The sequence below is a fragment of the Carlito syrichta genome, unplaced genomic scaffold (genome assembly GCF_000164805.1).
Source record: "Carlito syrichta isolate Samal-C Ts95f unplaced genomic scaffold, Tarsius_syrichta-2.0.1 Scaffold306592, whole genome shotgun sequence".
NCBI classification, from domain to species: domain Eukaryota; kingdom Metazoa; phylum Chordata; class Mammalia; order Primates; family Tarsiidae; genus Carlito; species Carlito syrichta.
The window spans coordinates 297570-317819 of record NW_007250688.1 but is presented as its reverse complement, the minus strand read 5'-3'; the positions used below and the strand labels follow the sequence as shown (position 1 = coordinate 317819).

Sequence of the window (20250 nt, the reverse complement as noted above, 5' to 3'; positions counted from 1 at the left end):
GGGGGGACCCTGGAGACCTGCCCAAGGGGCCCTCATCTTCCTTCCGCAGCTCATTGGCCAGAGTTAGCCACGCCCACCTGGCTGCACCGAGAGAGCTGGGTGTTGGACTGGGCTGTGAAGGCGTCTGCAGAGGGAGAAAGACTGTTATAAAGCTGACATCATCTTTCTTAAAAGCTTTTAGGCCTAAGAAGCAGCTGTGATGGAGATTAATTTTCCTATGGAATATATGCTGCTGTGTGGCTGGGGGGGGCAAGCTCTCGTCTGGATTCTTTAAGGACCCTGAAGATAAAAGAACCATTTCCTCCTGCTTTCTCAGCTAAGGGATCATCTACTCAGTCTGCTGCCTTGTTAAAGCCTGATGGCCCCATTATCATCAATATGCCAGACTGGGAGTAATGGGAAAGGCTTGGATCTCATTTTAACGTTGACTATTTTGAGATTTTAAAGTAATTATCAAACCTTGGGCATTATATACCTCGTACACCCTCCTTTTGGAGTCTTTATCCAGGTGGGGGTGTTCTTCATTTAGGGGCGGGCCAGTGTAGGATCCGAATAGACTTACCTTCTGCCTTGACAAGTAATTGGATATGGCACTCATTAAAGGCTGGGTACATGCAACTAAAAGCTCATAGCACCTCCTCTCTGGAATAAATAAATAAATAAATGATTAGCCAGGCATGGTGGCACACCTGTAGTTCTGGTTACTTGGAAGGCTGTGGTGGAAGGATCGCTGGAGCCCAGTGGGTCGAGGCTGGGGTGGCCTTGCGTGTGCCACTGCACTCTAGTCTGGGCAACAGAGTGAGACTCCAACTCAAAAAAAAAAAAAAAGCGAATGGCAGGAAAATGTCAGTGTTCAGAATCTCCGATAATGACCCTAGTCACAAGGACTAGATGGCAAAGTGCAGATGTTGTGAGTGATTCTGGAAGAAGTCCTGTCATTCTGAGGTGTCTACCACTATGAGCAGGTAGAAAATCTGACTATTTTATGTATCTGGTCCAATCGATAAGCCTTTGTTCAGGAGTTATTTTTAATTTCTGATCAGCCGGGCTCGGTGGCTCAGCCTGTAATCTCGCGCCTTTGGGAGGCAGAGGTGAGTGGATTGCCTGAGCCCGCAGGTTCGAGACCCGCCTGGGCAGCGAGACCTCATCTCTACAGTAAACCAAAAAATCAGCCGGGCGTGGTAGCGCATGCCTGTAGTTCCGGCTACTGGGAAGGCTGAGGCGGAAGGATCGCCGGAGCCCAGCAGGTCGAGGTTGCAGTGGCCAGGAGCGGCCACTGCACTCCAGTCTGGGTGACAGGGTAAGACTCCAACTCAAAAAAAAAAAAAACAAAACACTAAACATAAAGGAAAAAAGTTGATAAACTGAACTTAGTTAAAATTTAAAACTTCTGCTCATTAAAAAATATCTTTGGGAAAATGAAAATGCTGAGTCACAGATCAAGGGAAAATGTTTGAAATATCTGACAGAGGACTTGTATTTAGAACATATTGCAAAACTTCTACAAGTCAATAACAAAAAACAACCCCTTTTAAAAAAATGGGCAGAAGGTTCCTAGAGACACTTCAGTAAGTAAGCTACTAGGCAATAAGCACATGAAAAGATGCCCATATGTTATTAGACATTAGAAAAATGCACATCATGATCACAATGAGATGCCATTTCACTCCCACTAGAATGTCTAACATTAAAATGACCGATAACAGCAAATGTTGGGAAGGAAGGTGACATGGCTTGGATATGGTTTGTCTGTCCCCAGAAATCTCAAGTTGAAATTTGATCCCAGTGGAGCCCAGTGGGAGGTTTGGATTTTGGGAGTGGAACCTTCATGAATGGCTTGGTGCTGTTCTCCAAGCAGTCAGTTCTTAGTCTCTTGAGAATAAGTTCCCTCCCTTGGTGAGTGGGTTGGCATAAAGCCAGGATGCCACTCCACAAGGGTTCGCTTCTCCTTTGACCTTCTCTGCCATGTTGTGACACAGCATAAAGGCTCTTACCAGAAGTCAGGGTCATGCCCTTGATCTTCTGAGATGGCTACATAAACCTCTTTTCTTTATAAATGGCCTAGTCTTAGGTATTCTTTTATAGCAAAACAAAACAGATCAAGACAGAAGTAGAACAACTGTACATCTCATAACTGGTAGTGGGAGTGTTAAGTAGTACAACCACTTACAAAAACTCTTTGCAGTATGTTATAAAGTTTAAGCATACATCTACTATATGACCCCGTAATTCTATCTACTCTTAGATATCTTCCCAAGAGCAATGGGAACATTATTCATAAGGAGACTTTTCAACAATGTTCATAGCTTTATTCACGAGAGTTCCAAGCTGGAAACAATTCAGAGGTCCTCCAAAAGGAGAATGAAGAAACAAATTGTAGTATTTTTAGACAATGACTATTACTAAGAAGAAAAGATAAACTATTATTATGTACAACAACATGGATGAATCTCAAAATTGTTATGCTGAACAAAAGAATCCAGTTACAAAGGGCTATATATTGTATGAGTCTGTTTACATGAATTTCAAGAACAGGCTAAGCTAGCCTGTGGTGCTAGGTAGAAAAACAGACTGCCTTTAGGAGGTGCGATCGACTGAACTTTAGGATCAGGCAAAACTAATCAGTGGAAAGAGAAACCAATGCTGTGTTGTCTGAAGGAGGTGGAAATTGTTAAACCCAAAATTCTAAATCCGAGAGACCACCAAAGAGCCAGCTCCGATGCAAACACACGAGGGTCTTTATTCAGGCTCGAGTCCAGGCTTACAAACCAAAACCGACGCAGTGGCTCAAGCTTGGGAGCCCCGATCCAGTATACCAAGCAGTTTTTATGCACAATTACAGAGGGAGGGGCTGGGCGTGACTGGTTTTTCCTAGGCTTACAACATTAACCAATCAAAAGAGGTCATGACAGAGAAACCGAAGTCCGCGGACCTTGCATAATTAGTCCCCAATCAGGTCCGCAGTGATGTCAAGGGACAGAGGCGCTTGAGATTGGTTGGTTTGTTTTTGGTTTGCGCGGGCTCGAGCTCAGTTGCCTGTGATTGACGGGAAACGGCTAAACGGGCAGAGTGGAATGCCAGAGAAGCTAAGTTTACACAGTCACTGCGCGTAAATTAACTTTGGCATGTGAGCAGGAAGTTGGAAACATCACAGAGCCCACCAGGAGAGTGGCCAGCGCCACAGAGTCTACCATAATCTAAGCAAAGGAATGTCCAGAAGGGGCTTATTGCTTAACATTTACACCCCGTTGCAGAAGCAGAGGAAGCCAACATGGCAATTGGGATAAACAAAAGCTTAATAAAGTTCTAAGTACACACACTACTTAAAACATTGTATAACTTTATAATCACAGTCACTACCAGGCAAAGGAATGTGCCTTGTGCCTAGTCCTATGGGGTCTGAGGTAGGATTTAAAATACTAAGAATTCATAAAATATAGCGAACGTGAGGCAGGGATATATAAAATACAGTGAATGCTTCTTTTACAGCAAGTATAGCTTTTTTGAGTCTCTTGGGTCCCTCAGAAATAAAATGGAAGGAAACTTTCTAGAGGAAAAGAAATGAATGTTCTTTATCTTGATTGGGGTGGTGGTTACATGCATGTTTGCATTAATAAAACTCATCAAATTTTATACTTAAGATCTGTGCATTTCACATTTACGTAGATGGTATGTAAGTTTTACCTAGTAATGGAGCGAATGGTAACTGATTTTAAGCAAGCAGTGTCTGCAGTCACAGTTTTTCACATTGTTAACCTAAACAACAAACAGAGGCTCTCTGAAAGAAAATGACGTGTATTTGGTAACAGGACATTACAATGGTAATACTCTGTGTATGTATTCTGACAGGTAAGAGAAGACAACAATTTTTAAAGGAAAAGTGAGGAAGATGACATAATTGTTCTGACATAATTGTTTTTGGTTTCAAGGATCAATAACAAGAGTGGTGCGTGTCCTGAGACAGGCAGTTGCTGGGCAGATGTCCTTGGAAGTATTTTTTTGTGCAGCATCGTGGATTTTGCAGTCTTTTGTGATGGCTCTGTTATCAGACATCCGTGCACGAGAACCCTCTCTTCATGACCTTCCCTGGCTCTATTTGTCAAGATGTTTTGTTATATATTTATTTTTCACACAAGCGACTCCATTTTAATTCTGATGACTTTCATGACATACAGGCCCTTTAGTTTATCGGCTGAGGAAAGAAAAGAGAAAAAAACCTGTACAATGTACTGAGTATTTCACATTTACTGGACTCTACGAGTACAGAGATGAACTTTTTGCTGTTCTCCGGAAGGGAGACTCAAGACGCATCGCCCCATTGCTGCCCCAAGGTTATCATCGGATAAAGCTCAAGGGGAGTGGAGTGGCCATGGGAGCCCCGGGTTAGCCTCAGGGGTGAGGAGCAGGGGAGGCGTCTCAAAGGAGCCGCAGTGTCCTGACTTGGCCTGGGGGAGGGACAAAGTGTTCTTGGTCTCTTATGCTTTAGTTCTCCGGCGGGGGTGGTTAGTGAACCCCAGTTCTTTCCCTTTTTTTGAGTTGGAGTCTCACTCTGTCGCCCAGACTGGAGTGCAGCGGCCGCTCCCGCCCACCGCAGCCTGGAGCTGCTGGGCCCCGGCGATCCTTCCGCCTCAGCCTTCCGAGTAGCCGGAATTACAGGCGCGTGCTACTATGCCCGGCTAATTTTTTGACTTCTTGTAGAGATGAGGTCTCGCCAAGTTGCTCAGGCGGGTCTCAAACCTACAGGCTCAGGCAATCCACTCACCTCGGCCTCCCAAAGGCGCGGGATGACAGGCTGAGCCACCGAGCCCGGCCCCTAGTTCTTAATTCTGAGGAAATAGAGCTGTGTTCCTGCAGAGTTTCTGCACACAGTTGGGTTTCTGGGTCTGCTATCACACCCAGCTGGGGTCCCAGGCAGGCACAAGGTTGATGTCTCAGAGCTTCCTAGCCCCGGAATCCGGGAATGGGATGGGCCGCAGAAATCTTAATTATGCTTTAACCAAATACTTGAAGCCCCTCTTTTTCCTAGGCGACACTTAGCGTCTTAGGTTACAGGTTGCTGGTACATTCATCTCTATTCTCAAACATCTTCTAAACCTGATAGAAGTGACAATTGAGAGAAAATTCATTTTCTGAAAGTCAAGACCATTTAAGTTTGCCTTGAAGCAGAAGTCTTGGGTCTCTAAAGTGACTTTTCTCTGAATTCTGATACGTGACATAGTAAATATTGGGCCCCTGTGTGCACCCTTGATCTTCACAACACGTTTGTTTAGTGGACAATGAAAGTTGTTAACCAGGGGTATTACTAAGAGGAAAACTTTAGGCTTCTGAGGGGAATCCCTTGGCTAATGTCACCCAGGTAACCCTGCTAGGAGGTAGATCTGATAGTAAAGCCCTTCAGCGAGCTGGATTGCAACCCTTCAAGGACCACTGAGCTCTGAAATCCAGGTGATTTTGATAATTTAGAGGTTAACGATTAGATTTTCCAGACCTGTAAATGGCATCCATGTTCCTCCACCCCATAAGAATTTGGTTGTAAGTGCTGTGTCCCAAGTGATAGGATGGGAAGGAAGAGATTTAAGAACTTGAAGCACTGAAAGGATCACACATTTGTTGAAAACACTCTGGAGCCTGGTTTTTGCCATATCCTGTTATGGATTTAAAGACATGCCATTACTGATTCTTACCGGTAAGGAGTCACCTACCTGTGCGTGAGCAGCCATTATGGAAATCTGGAAAATGTGGCGATAAGAGTAGGTGGGGGATCCGGTTTTTCAGTGTGTCTGTGCACTTTCTTTCATGCACTTGTGGGACAGTTGAGAGTCACTTCACTCCTTTGTCCGTCCATTTATTACCATGGAGCCACCAATTTGTTCTAGTTGAGTGAGTGAAACAACGAATTAAGAATCTGGGTTTCACTCCCACTCACATCACAAACTGCTTGAGCAACTCAAGTGGGCAATTTGACTGCTCCTTACGTTACTTTGCATATCTACAAGGCGAGTATAACAATTCTTGCCCTAAATGATTATCCTGGTCAGTTTTGAGAAGCAAGTAAGACAAATAGGTAATACAGAGTTTGGACTGATATTCGGCACACACCTATGAGATAGCGATGTGTTCAGCCAGACATTATGCAGGCCAGAGGTTCTGAACCTTAGTAAGTATGATGATCCTTGGTGAGTCCATGGAAATCCAGATTCCTGAGCCTATCTTCAGAAATGCTGAGGGTCTGTGACCCAGGAACCTGCATTTTAAGAGGACTTCAGGTAATTCTGATGCAGACGATCCAGAAATCTCACTGAAAAGCACTGCTGTGTCTGTAGAGTATAGCCAGCAAGGTGTCTGCTTCAGGATTCCCCAGGGCCCCTCATGGGGAAGCTTTTGCCTTGGGGTTATTTATACACACTCAGAAGGGATGTCTCTTCTTTCCTGTGTTTGCCCTCGAAGGACTTAGACTTGACAGGGGCTTACTAGAAACATGCTGGCCTGCCCTCCATGCAGAAAACCGTGCTTCTGCATGGGCATGACTGGGGTGTAAGCAATCTTGTCTTTTCTCTCTCTCTACAGCAATGCAGAGTCTTCAGAGAAGAGATTCAGGATGAACAGCTTTGTGTCAGACTTCGGAAGACCTCTGGAGCCAGACAAGGCGCTTTCTCACCAGGGCAATGAGGAGTCCAGGTCTCTCTTTCACTGCTACATCAATGAAGTGGAACGCTTGGACAGGACCAACGCTTGTCACCAGACCACAGCCTTCGGCAGCGATGTCCAGCTCCAGGAAGCCATCGGAGGTGGCGGGCGGCCAGAGGAGGAGCTGAACAAGCTTATGAAGTTTGACATCCCCAACTTCGTGAACACGGACCAGAACTCCTCCTTTGGCGAGGATGATCTGCTGATCTCGGAGCCACCTATTGTTCTAGAAAACAAGCCGCTTTCCCAGACCGCCCGCAAAGACCTGGATTGAGAAACATGCTCTGCAAAGTATCTTCCTGAAGATATGGATTCTGTCTTGTGTAGCAAGAAATCCCTGTCCACCAAAACTGTGTTTGGGAGAGAGAGGCAGAGAAAGAGAGAGAGAGAGAGAGAGAGAGAGAGAGACAGAGGGGAAGACAGACAGAGACAAACAGAAACAGACAGAGAGACAAAGTAAGAGATAAAAAGAGAGAGACACAGAAATAGAGACAGAAAAGTGAGGCCCCTCAGAAGTGAGCTGATTAGCTGAGTTTTTTGGCTTTTTAATACTTCAAGTGTGTACACTGTGTCATCTTCCTTGTTGTTGAAAAATTTGACCAAATACTCAATGTCTGCTTTCTTGAGCGAGGACTAGCTGGACTCTAACCTGGGTCTGCCACACCATGCGCTACTCTTGGCAAGCTGCTTTGCCTCTCTGGGCTGCCACATCTGCAACTGTAAGGCGAAGTGTCTGGAGTGACGCTTCCCAGCTCTGCTGTTTTGTAAACTGATGACTTTGCATCCAGATGTGGCTGAGATATACCCAAAGCCGTGTAGACTAGGGCACTGCTTCGTGTCTCTTGATACGGGATCTCCTGAGTCTCTGTCCCTTCCTCTTAACCCTTCACCGAGCCAAGCTTTAGTCAGGGGGTCTGAGTGTCTACCAGGATATCAGGAGACTTGTCTGACACAGTCGCTGTGACCAACATTTCTGCTGGGTTGTGCTGAAACAGCTCTTCTGAGGACCTCCAGCCACCCATGCACAAGCCTGGGGACAGCTCTGCTCCCCGTCCCCGGAATAAGTGCCCATCCATGGTACATCCCCTGATGCTTCTGTCCCAAGAAGGTTGTCAACTGAATCAGAGGCCTTGTGTTTGTATATCTGTGCCACTGGCTACAGAACAAGAAAGATACTGTCTGTCATGCTGTCTGTTAACTTGGCAGATGTGTAGCTAGCTGATGGTCATGTGACCTGGAGCTAAGCTGGTCGGTGGGTTGTAAATACACCACTAACAAATATTCAGGTGGCCTGGATTATGTTAATATGTGGGCAGCACAGAGTTGATTTCATGAAGAAATCAAAGCTGCACACTGGGATCAAAGACACCTTAGTTTTGCAAACACAATTGGTTGCATGTGTGGCCGGTGGCTATCTCTGGGTAGCATTTTCATTATGAATTTATTCACCACCCTTTCTGCTTAAGCTACAAAATAAATACATTTGACTGCACAGGGATTTTTCTCTGGTTCTTTGTTTCCACCCATCCAGTTTTTCATGTCCTGAAAAGCTATACCATGTGTGTAATGCCTCCTAACTCTTTGTTTTTGAGTTGGAGTCTCACTCTGTTGCCCAGACTGGAGTGCAGTGGCCGCTCCCGGCCACCGCAGCCTTGACCTGCTGGGCGCCGGCGATCCTTCTGCCTCAGCCTTCCAAGTAGCTGGAATTACAGACATGTGCTACCATGCTCGGTTGATTTTTTGATTTACTGTAGAGATGAGGTCTCACTGCCCAGGCGGGTCTCGAACCCGCGGGCTCAGGCAATCCACTCACCTCTGCCTCCCAAAGGCGCGGGATGACAGGCTGAGCCACCAAGCCGGCTCCTCCTAACTCTTTGGCGTGGTCAGTGCTGACTCTGTCACTTCTGGGATCCTTGTGATCTGAGTCATGCATGAGATTTCATTTAGGAATTATTCTACTAAAAGAAATCCCTTTCCATAATGTATTTTATGGAAAATGTTATTCTTAAGACTCTAACACTAAATAGTAAAGCAAGGAGTGGAACATTTTTTTTTTTTTTTTTTGGTAATTGACTTTAGCACACTTTGGCACATAGGTACTTGCTATTTTCATGATTATTTTATGTGAGAGAACAAGAGTACTAAAGAATGCTGATTTTGTTAACTTATACCAATATGACTATTATTATTCATAATTTACTTAACCAGATATAAATTATGGGTTTGTTCCTATTAAGGTTCAAAACTATTTTGGTGGCATCTTATTTAGAAGTAGATATACAGATCAGAAGACTGAAGGCTATTTAAAAGTTGGAAAAATACCCATGACTATCACATCCTTTTTAGGAACTGAATGTTAAGAACTGTGAATGGTCTAAGATTTTACTCCCCTGGCAAGTTAGCTTGCCACAGGGTCTTCTGTCTTGACTGTGGCTTCTGGATGCTGCTAGAAGACACAACACTCCCGGGTCAAAGACAACTTCATTACAACACAGCAGCTACATGCACTTCACATTCATGTTGGTTCCTGAGTTTGTTTCCTATTGCTGTTGTAACAAATTGCCACACATTTAGTAACTTGAAGCAACACAAATGTATTCTTTTATAGTTGCAGAGTAGAAAAGTACAAATCAGTTTCAGTGGTCTACAGTCAAGGTGTTACCAGGACTGTGTCCCGTCTGGAGACTTTTGGGAAGAACCCATTTCTTGCCTTTTCCAGCTTCCAGAAGTTGGTTGCTCATGGCCCCATTTCACTGTGAACTCTTCTTCCGTTCATTTCTGTCTCTGACCGTCCTGCCTCTCTCTCTCAAGGACCTTTGTGACCACACTGAGTTACCTAAGATCATCTTTCCATCTCAAGTTCCTTCACATAACCACATCTGCAAAGTTCCTTTTGCCATGTCAGGCAACATAGGTTTCAAGGATTAGGATGTGGACCTCTTTGGGGAGCTATTCGCCTACCAGTCTTCTCCCTTGGCCCCAAAGGTCCATGTCCAGCTTGTGCAAACTACATTCACCCCATTACGATATGTTCCAAAGGCTCGACCTATTAATCTTATCAGGTCAAAAGTTCAAGGTGATCTTAATCTTATCAGGTCCAAAGTCCCAAATCTCATTATTTTAAACGTCTATGCCAGTGTCAATGAGATTCCGGTGATTTTTAACCTAAAGAAAAATTATCTATGGACCTGTAAAACTAGAAAACAATTTTTTCCAAAAAGATAATGGTGTGGCAAGCATAAAATACTAGTTACAAATACAGTTGTCCCTTGGCGTATGTGGGGGATTGATTTCAGGGCCCCCACCCCCACTGTGTATACCCAAATCCTCATATACTCAAGTCTGTCAGTTGGCCTTGTGGAACCTGTGTTTATAAAAAGTAAGTCCTCCATATATGTAGGTCTTGCATCCTAGAAATATTTTAGTTTTGATCTTCATTTAGTTGGAAAAAAAAAAAAAACGACCCTGCATATAAGTGGGCCCATGCAGTTCAAACCCATGTTCAAAGATCAACTGTATTCCCATTCAGAAAAGGAGGAAATAGAAGGAACAAAAGAATCCCTACTTCCAAGAAATGTCAGGATACAACTGGGAAAATCTGTGAGGTTACAAGACCTGGAAGGAATCTTCTATGACTTGCGGCTTCATTCTTTGGGCCTGAAGCTTTGCCCTTAGAAGCATCTTTTTTCTGGAAAGGTAGAAGCCACTTGTAGCTGCATAGTTTTATCAGCCTGTTTTCTGCATGCAGAATTTTGGGATTCTGACAGCCTTCTTTTATCTTGTCCCGATTCTGTCCATTTCAGGTCAAGGTGGCAGTGCTTCTCCCGGCATGACATTTTCAAGAACCAGTGGGTCTCCTGGATAAAGTATAGGAATTCATTCCATTAGACAAGAGACTCCTCTGTAGATCATCTCTGAATAACCCTCTCTCTATTCCTAGCTTGTACACAAACGGATGAAGGGATCCCTGAGTCCCAGTCCTAATTTCCTCAAGAAGACCCCCTCGTGTGATCGAACACTCCAACTCTGTGTTTCTTTTGAGACACTAGCAAAAGCTGCCCAGTCACATCCTTGGTTTTCTTTCCAGAGCTTGCTTTCCTGATGGGGAATCTAGTGTCTTTTGTCATCTGAATAGCCTGAGAATTTCCCAAGTCCTGGTTCCTTTTCATGGAACAGTTCTTCCCTCCATTTACCTTTTCTTCTTACATTTTACTGTAAGTGGCAAGAAGAAACCAGGCCTCGTCTTTCATGTTCTTCTTGGAAATCTCCTCAGATTTCTACATAATTCAGGACACAACCCGCCCTAAGCTTTCTGCCACCATGCAAGGATTCCCTTTCCTCTAGTTTTCAAGAAACGATTCCTCATTTCCATCTTACCCTTCACCTGCGGTGCCATTAATGTCCATATTTCTGCCAGCAGTTTGTTCATGATGATTTTGGTATTCCATGGATTGTGTGCTTTTTTTTTCCTTATCATGCTCACCATTCCCCAAGTCCTCACTAACACTTATTTCCATCCGTACTTCTACTAACAATCTGCTCAAGGAAACTGAGCCATTTTCTGTTATGTTCCTCAGTGTTCTTCAGCTACTGCCCGTTGCCTAGTTCCACATTCTAGGTATTTGTTACAGCCGCAGTAGGGAACTACGGTGCCAGATGCCCTTGTCCTCAAGTCTCACAGTGGGGAGATGGAGCTCAGCGAGGTGCCACGCACACCGTGGGCTGGCATCACAGCTGAGCAAGCCTGAGCTTAGCGAACCCCATGTTTGAACAGTGGGCTTCAAGAACACTTGCCCGGCCTTTGCCCCAAAAGGAGACATTGTCTTTTTTATGCTGGATAGTAAGCAAATCTGCCCTCTGCTCCAGAGGGAACCACTATCTTCATTTTCCCAGGCTGTTTGCTCTCCAGACGTTGGTGATTAGACAGTTGAGAAAAAAGCTGTCAGTGCCTGTGCTCACCCTACATGCAGAAACCTGAGTGGCCCTCAGAACTGTCTCCCAAACCTAAAATGACCAGTATTTGGGATTTTTTTTTTTTTTTTTGGAGTTAGAGTCTCACTCTATTACCCAGGCTGGAGTGCAATGGCATGCTCACGGTCGCCGCATCTCAGGCAATCCTTCCACCTCAGCCTCCCGAGTTACTGAGTAACTGTCACATGCCACCATGCCTGGCTAATTTTTTGATTTATTGTAGAGACAAGATCTCACCAAGTTGCCCATGCTAGTCTTGAACCTCTGGGCTCAGGCAATCCTTTTGCCTCTGCCTCCCAACGTGCTGGGATTACAGGTGTGAAGCACCGTACCAGGCCCAATCATCTGGAATTTTTAAAAAAGAGATGACTTTGAGGAAATTGTAAAAAAAAATTAAATGCCCTGAATTTCTCTTTCAGAGATGTACAGCCACCTCAGGTTAAATTCAGTCATTTTTTTTCCTTCTGAAAGCTGCCAAGACTTTAACAGAATATGCACTGTGTATGTGAACTATTTTATTAGCCACTGAAACACTATCTATCAGTGGTAAAACAATAATTCATCGTGCCACCCAGAAATGGAGTATGGGAGAAATGGATAGTGTTTATGTCTAGGCAGGGGTTTTAGATATCTTGAGCGAGGCAACTGATGGTAGGCTGGGATCAGAGGTAGGCAGAGGACTGTCTGCTTGTTCTTGAGGCAGACGTGGGTGTGGTTTAGAGAAAAGTATTCTTTTTCTGTGAAGGGCTTTTGAATAAATTTTGCTGAAAACTTGGGGTTCTGGGTTAAGAACGAGGCTTAATTTACAACTGCACAGCTAGTGAGAGAACTCCAGAGGAATGTGCCTGACTCAAGAGGTATGTGTTTACATTTCAAGGGAAAATAAGTTCCAGCACCTTGGAGATGTCCCTAGATCATAAAATCCAGAGGCACCAAGGAGAGATGTATTTGCATTTCTGGGATCCTTTTCGTCTGGTCTCTCTGGTTTTTCTTCTTCCTATTTTGCCACTTTCTCCTGCAGATAAACAGAGAAACTCTATTTTTCTCAACTCCTTGTCTAGAATACAGATTTTGGATATGTAGGAGATTTTGACCTCGTTGGTATTGTGACTTCAGGGGTAAGAATTGGAATGTGAGGAACCGTGTGGTTATGGTTGGCGGTATAATGCATGAGAATTTAGCCTGACCCCAATCACCTGGACTGTGCATTCATGACAAAACCAATAAAGATAAATCTTGAAACTTCAGCATAACATTGTGTGAGTCATCCCAAAACACTTCCTAGATAGCAGAATCATGTCAAGAGTAGGTGTAAGAAGGTTCATACACAGGTATCTGCCTATATAGTGTCCTTGGGGCCTAAGAACCTCCAGCGTGAGCTTGGAAGCACCAGCCTTTGGTTTCCAGTGAAACGTGTGAGAATGCACTGCACTAAAGAAAGAATAAGTCGAGAGACAATTACGACAGTAACAGCATCTTAGCTCAGTTCCACAGAAGCAGAGCCTGGGATGAGGATTTTTGTTGAAGCAATTTAAGGGAGGTGAGCCATTAGAAGGGGAGTGATGGTGAGAGACTCAAAAAAAAAAAAACTCAAAAAGAACTATTACTATATGAATTCCTACCCCATGTTCACTGTATTTGTTTGCAGTGTTTGTACTTAGAACTTTGTTAATTTTAATTTTTGTTTGTCCCACGAAATAACCGACTGCTTCTGCAACTGCTGCTAGCAGTGTGTGAATGTTAAGCAATAAGCCCCTCCTGGACATTCGTTTGCTTAGATAACGGTAGAGTCTGTGGTGCCAGACACTCTCCTGGTGAGCTCTATGTTGTTTCAAACCTCCTGCTCGACATGCCGAAGTTAATTTACGCACAGTGACTGTGTAAACCTAGCTTATCTGGCATTCCACTCTGCCCATTTAGCAGTTTCCCATCAATCACAGGCAACTGAGCTCGAGCCCGCGCAAACTAAAAACAAACCAACCAATCTCAAGCACCCCTGTCCCCTGACATCACCGCGGACCTGATTGGGGACTAACTATGCAAGGTCTGCAGACTTCTGTTTCTCCGTCATGACCTCTTCTGATTGTTAATGTTGTAAGCCTAGGAAAAACCAGTCACGCCCAGCCCCTCCCTCTGTAATTGTGCATAAAAACTGCTTGGTATACTGGATCGGGGCTCGCAAGCTTGAGCCACTGCGTCGGTTTCAGTTTGTGAGCCCAGACTGGAGCCTGAATAAAGACCCTCGTGTGTTTGCATCGGAGCTGGCTCTTTGGTGGTCTCTCGGATTTAGAATTTGGGGTTTAACAATGGAAACAGTTAGGACAGGGCAAAAGCTAGAAAGAATGTCATCTCAGTGAGGGCCTCACTCTGATCTCACAAGAATCCCTGGGGCACAAATTATTAGCCACTGAGTCCGTCCCCTTTTCTGGAGCCCCAAGCCAGTCAAGATAAGGGGGTTTCTGCTTTGACCAAAGGTAATTCTTGAGAGAAAAGGGCATGGGTCAATGTCTCCAGCAGCTGGGTATGGGCACTGCTTGGTAAAGGACATTTATCAGGCATGAAGCTCCCCTGTGCAGAGGTAATTTTTGTACCTCTACTATAAGAGTTCTCAACACAGAGGTCGGCATGATCTTTTAAAATGTAAATTGTCAGGTAACTTCTCTGTTCAAATCCTACACTGGCTTTCCATTTCACTCAGTAAAGAAGGCACAGCCGACTCGGTGGCTCAGCCTGTAATCCCAGCACTTTGGGAGGCCGAGGTGAGAAGATTGCCTGAGCCCGCGGGTTCGAGACCCGCCTGGGCAAATTGGTGAGACCTCATCTCTACAATAGAATCAAAAATTAGCCGAGTATGGTAGCACACGCCTGTAGTTCCAGCTACTTGGCAGGCTGAGGCGGAAGGATTGCCGGAGCCCAGCAGGTCGTGGCTGCGTTGGCCGGGAGCGGCCACTGCACTCCAGTCTGGGTGACAGAGTGAGACTCCAACTCAAAAAAAAAAAAAAGGCACAGACCTTATCATGACCTCAAAGTTCCACGTGATCTGCGCCCTCCTCCCTGAAAGGTGGTACCTACAGAAACCTAGAAGAAACTTAGCTTACTCTTAGTTTCCTCTTTTTGCCTCAGCATAACCATGAGAAAGCCTTCAGACATTCGACTGCAGGACAAGCAGCAGCCTGTCCCATTCCCCCTCGGCAACTCTCCATCAGATGCCAGAGCAGGACAGTCCAACCTTTCAGTTCATGGTTTAGCATAATAATCTCCAGCAAACTTTTAGGTTCCTTGTCAAGGCTGAAGATCAAAGATCACCCTTTGGCTGGCCAAAGTCAAAAAAGTCATACTGTGACCACTTTTGGTCAAGGAGTTTGTGAACTGCAAATGTCGAACAAGCCTCTTGCAGGAAAAAAGCCCTCCAGGCCCCAACTCCCCAAATTAACCTAGTCAGCCCTTTGTGACCTATGTGATACAGATAAGCCCCACTATGGCAGCAATCAGGTGACTAACCTACCTGCCTGCCTGCTGTCCGTCACCTGGTGTCAGTACCTGCGCTTGCCTGCCCCTTCCTGAGGACCTGGAAGCAGACCACCACCCAGTCACCCTGATGATCTTGCCCCATCAAGGGGAATGGCTAAAAGGACTCAGCCACAGGCAAGCGGGGGCCACTGCCTTGGTAGAGTCTGGTGTGGCCGTGTGCTCTTTGAGCTATGGCTGTTGCCATGTTTCCCGGATTTGGCTCCCTCTCCCACCTTGGGGAGGTGAATCTTCTTTTTCCCTTCTCTCTCTCTAATTTACTTTTACTAAACTTTTCCTTCTTGACCTCTTTGTGTTGCAAATCTTGGTGTTACTGGTATCTCTGGGTTACTGGTGCCGAGTCTCCCCCGGCGTCTCCACCCATCCACCCACCCTCACCCTATCCAGACTCACCCTGTCCAGACCCTAACACTCCCCCACCCATCGCAGAAGAGGCAGCCCTTCCAATAACTTTTATGCAGGAGTCTCAGTAAACCAAGAGAGTCTCCGTATCTGGGAAGAGCCCTTCTTCTGAATGGATATGGTGACCCTGCTCCTTCCAGGGCACTGTGACATCAGATCACAAACTTCCCATCTGGCTTTATGTTTCCTCTTACCTTTTTGCATCTGGAAACTTCTTTTCCCTTCAGGCTTAGCTCTATATTATTTTTCTTGCTGTTACCTTTTATCTAGCATTACTAAAGTTTTATTTAAGAGGAGCTTGAATTAGCTCAGTTCATCATGTTTCCAGAACTGGAATCATACTTCTTTTGTTCATTCTAGAATATCTGTTTGATTCTTCTTTATAATATATTCTAGTATATTTCTCTGGTGAAAAATCTTTGTTTTTTCATTTATTTTTACATTTCCTCTATGTTCTTGAACATACTGAAAGTATTTTACAGTCTTTATCAAAGACCAGGCTAACTTTCTAAGATCATCTGTGGGTGGATTTGTATCTTTCGTTTAATGTTTCATATATTATCAATCATTTGGTCTGAGCTTTGCATGTCTAGACATTTTTGTATTATTTCGTGGACACTGTATGTGAAAAATACTTTGATACTACATATGATGTTGTCTTCTATGAGAGACGTTTTTCTCTTCTGTTAGGCAGATAGGGTGGGGGTTAATAATCTCACTCCAATCAGGCATTACATGTATCAGGACAGCACTGCATTTTTTAAAACAACTTTGAGGTATATAGAATAATTTTTTTTTTTTGAGTTGGATTCTCACTCTGTTGCGCAGGCCAAAGTGCAGTGACACGGTCACGGCTCACCACAGCCTCCGCCTCATGGGCACAGGCAAAACTTTCACCTCAGTCTGCCAAGTAGCAGGGACTAGAAGTGTGTGCCACCATGCCAGGCTAATTTTTTTGTTTTTTTGTAGAGACGAAGTCTCACTATATTGCCTAGGCTGGCCTCAAACTCCTGGGCTCAAGCAATCTTCCTACCTTGGTCTCCCAAGATTTGGGATTACAGGCATTAGCCACCGTGCTCAGCTGACAAAATAATTTTTACATATTTAAAATGCTCAGCTGGTAATCCCAGCACTTTGGGAGGCTGAGGTGAGTGGATCGCCTGAGCCCGCAGGTTTGAGACCCGCCTGGGCAGCGAGACCTCTTCTCTACAATCAATCAAAAAATTAGCCGGGCATGGTAGCGCGCGCCTGTAGTTCCGGCTATTCGGAAGGCTGAGGCAGGAGGATCGCCGGAGCCCAGCAGGTCGAGGCTGCGGTGGCCGAGAGTGGCCGCTGCCCTCCAGTCTGGGCGACCGAGTGAGACTCCAACTCAAAAAATAAATAAATAAATAAAATAAGATAAAATGCACAATTCAATACATTTTGACACATGTATACAATCAAGAAACCATCGTCATGATCAAGTTTAATTATCGAGTAGGACCATCACCCATATAACTTATCTCATGCCCTTTATACCCCTCCACCCCCTCCTTCCCTTGTAACCACAGATCTACTTTCTGTCACTGTATATGGGTTTGTATTTTCTTTTCTTTTTGGGTCGGAGTCTCACTCCGTCACCCAGACTGGAGTGCAGTGGCCACTCCCGGCCACCACAGCCTCGACCCGCTGGGCTCCGGCGATCCTTCCGCCCCAGCCTTCCGAGTAGCTGGAACTACAGGCACGTGCCACCACGCCCGGCTCATTTTTTTAAATTTATTGTAGAGATGGGGGGTCTCGCCAAGTTGCCCAGGCGGGTCTCGAACCCTCAGGCTCAGTCAATTCACTCACCTCAGCCTCCCAAAGCACGGGATTACAGGCTGAGCCACTGAGCCCGGCTGGGTTTGTATTTTCAAAAGATATTTATGTGACTGGAATGATGCAGTATCTACTTTGCCTGGCTTCTTTTACTCAGCAGAATTGTTTTGCGTTCCATCCATTTTGTTGCGTGTAACAATCATTCATTCCTTTGTATTATTGAGTTATTTCATCGTATGGCTACTCATACCATAATTTGTTTATCTATATGTCTCTCAGTGGATATTTGGATTATTTATCATTTTGGCTGTCGAAAACAAAGCTGCTATGGATATTTGTTTACAAGTTGTTGCATGAACACAGCTTTTATTTTTTAAGTACCTGGAAGAGAAATGTCTGGGTCATATGGTAGTTAGGTGTTTACTTTTTTACAAAACTGCTAAACAGTTTTCCAAAACGGCTGTACATTTTAGCTTCTTCACAGTGTATATGAATTCTGGTTGCTCTGCTTCCTTGCCAACATGTTGTAACATTAGTCTTTTTCATTTTAGCCATTCTAATATGCAAGTGTAGTGTTGTCTCATTGTGGCTTTCAATTGCATTTCTCTAAAGGTATTTAGTATCTCTTTGTATGTTTATTTTCATCTGTGTATCTTTGGTGAAGTAGCTTTTCAAGTCTTTGGTCTGTTGTTTTATTAGAGTATTTATTTTATTATTGTTTTGAAATGTCTTTATATTCTGAACATTAAGTCCTTTATCAGATATAGGATCTGCAAATAGTTTCTGTTTGTGGCTTGTATTTTAATTTGTTTAACAGTGTTTTGAAGAGGCAAAGTGCTTTGTTTTGATGAAGTCGAATCCATCATTTATTTATTTACTGTTTTGAGTTGGAGTCTCGCTCTGTCGTCCAGACTGGAGTGCAGCGGCCGCTCCCGGCCACCGCAGCCTCGACCCGCTGGGCTCTGGCGATCCTTCCGCCTCAGCCTTCCGAGTCGCCGGAATTACATGCGCGTGCTACCACACCCGGCTGATTTTTGATTTATTGTAGAGATGAGGTTTCGCCAAGTTGCCCAGGTGGGTCTTGAACCCACGGGCTCAGGCAATCCACTCACCTCAGCCTCCCAAGGGTGCGGGATTACAGGCTGAGACACTGAGCCCGGCTCATCATTTCTTTTTTAAATAGATTATGCTTTTGGTATTATATAAAATAAATCTTTGCTAAAGTCAAGGTCATAAAGGTATAAGTCTATGCTTTTTCCTAGAAGTTTAATAGTTTCAAGTTTTCTATTAGGTTTATGCTTCATTTGGAGTTGTTTTTTAAACATGGTGTGAGATGTGGATCCAAGACCATTGGTTTTTTGCATATGGGCATCTAATTTTTCCAGCACAATTTGTTGAAAAGATCCTTTCTCCGTTGAGTGGCCTTTGCACCACTGAAAATCAGTTGTCTATGTATGTGTTGATGTGTTTCTGGAATTCTATTCTGTTATTTGTTCTATTTGACTATTTTACACCCATTCCACACTTCTTGACGACTATAGCTTTCTACTCAGCCGTCAAATCAGATGGTGTGAGTCCTCTAACTTTGTCCTTCCTATCTATTGCTGTTTTGGTGATTTGGTATCCTTTGCATTTCTATATGAATTTTAGAATTTGTTTTTATTATTTATCTTTATATTATTATTATAATTATTATTTGAGTTGGAGTCTCACTCTATCATCCAGGCTGGAGTGTGGTGGTGTGGTCATGGCTTACTGCAGCTTTAAACTCCTGGGCTCAAGCAATCCTCCCACCAGTGCCTTCCAAAGTGCTTGGATTTCAGGTGTGATCCACCACACCTGGCCTAGAATCATTTTTTTTTTTTTTTTTTGAGTTGGAGTCTCACTTGTTGCCCAGGCTGGAGTGTAGTGGCAAGTTCATGGCCACACCAGCATTGAGCTGCTGGGCTCTGGCGATCCTTCTGCCTCAGCCCTCCAAGTAGCCAGAACCACAGGTGTTTGTTACCACGTCTGGCTAATTTTTTGATTTATTATAGAGACAAGGCCTCACCATGTTGCCCAGGCTGGTCTCAAACCTGCGGGCTCAGGCAATTCTCTCGCCTGAGCCTCCCAAAATACTGGGATTACAGGCTTGAGCCACCTCACCCGGCCTAGAGTCATTTTTTAAAATCCCTTTCTTTCACCCTGTTCTCCCCAAATTCTACTCATTTCTTAAAATCCAACTTCAAAGTCACATTTTTCAGAAAAAAGTTCTCCAGATCTCAGGTGAAAGAAATTTCTCTTTCCTCCCTGCTCTGTTCACGCTTCATAATATTCTTATCATGTTTATTCTTGTCTGGCTATATATACAGGTCTCATCTTCCCTGCATTAAGAGAGACCTACAGAAGACATCTAGTTCATCTCCTGTGTATTGTCAAGGAATTCAACAGATTTGGATTGTTTATTCCCTTATTGTTTAATATGTCCAAGATCTTTCCTTCTTTATTATTTTTACTGATACCATTGTACTTTCAAAGAACAATGGGGTTATTATTCCCCAAATACCCAAACATACTCTCATTGACTATGATGGTGATGGCATTCAAAGGTGTCGTCACAGTCTATTTAGGGTTCACATCCTGCTTCATCACAGGTCTCTCAGGGGAGTGTCGCATCCTTAAAGACATTCATGATATCTTTGGCTACCAGGGAAGTAGCACCTCGAGTCAGACCAACGTATTTCCACCAGTGCTCCTCAGCTCTATTTTTAGCCCTCCATTTGAGGCAGCTGCTATTGTGCCCTTGCCCTCTAAAAGCCTATTATGCTCAGGAATAATTTTTGTATGGCGTTTAATCATGTCCTTCTGAGGGGAGAAATGCAACCC

General features: G+C 44.4%; 1 protein-coding gene across 1 annotated transcript in view; it reads left to right on the top strand.

The window, feature by feature from the left end:
- Positions 1-7096, top strand: part of MRAP2 (melanocortin 2 receptor accessory protein 2) — a 65652-nt gene extending 58556 nt beyond the window's left edge. Inside the window, exon 4 of the mRNA XM_008063111.1 lies at positions 6568-7096. Within this exon, the coding sequence (XP_008061302.1) occupies positions 6568-6961 (394 nt within the window). The 3' untranslated portion in view covers positions 6962-7096. The remainder of the gene's footprint in view (positions 1-6567) is intronic.
- The last annotated feature ends 13154 nt before the right edge of the window (positions 7097-20250 follow it).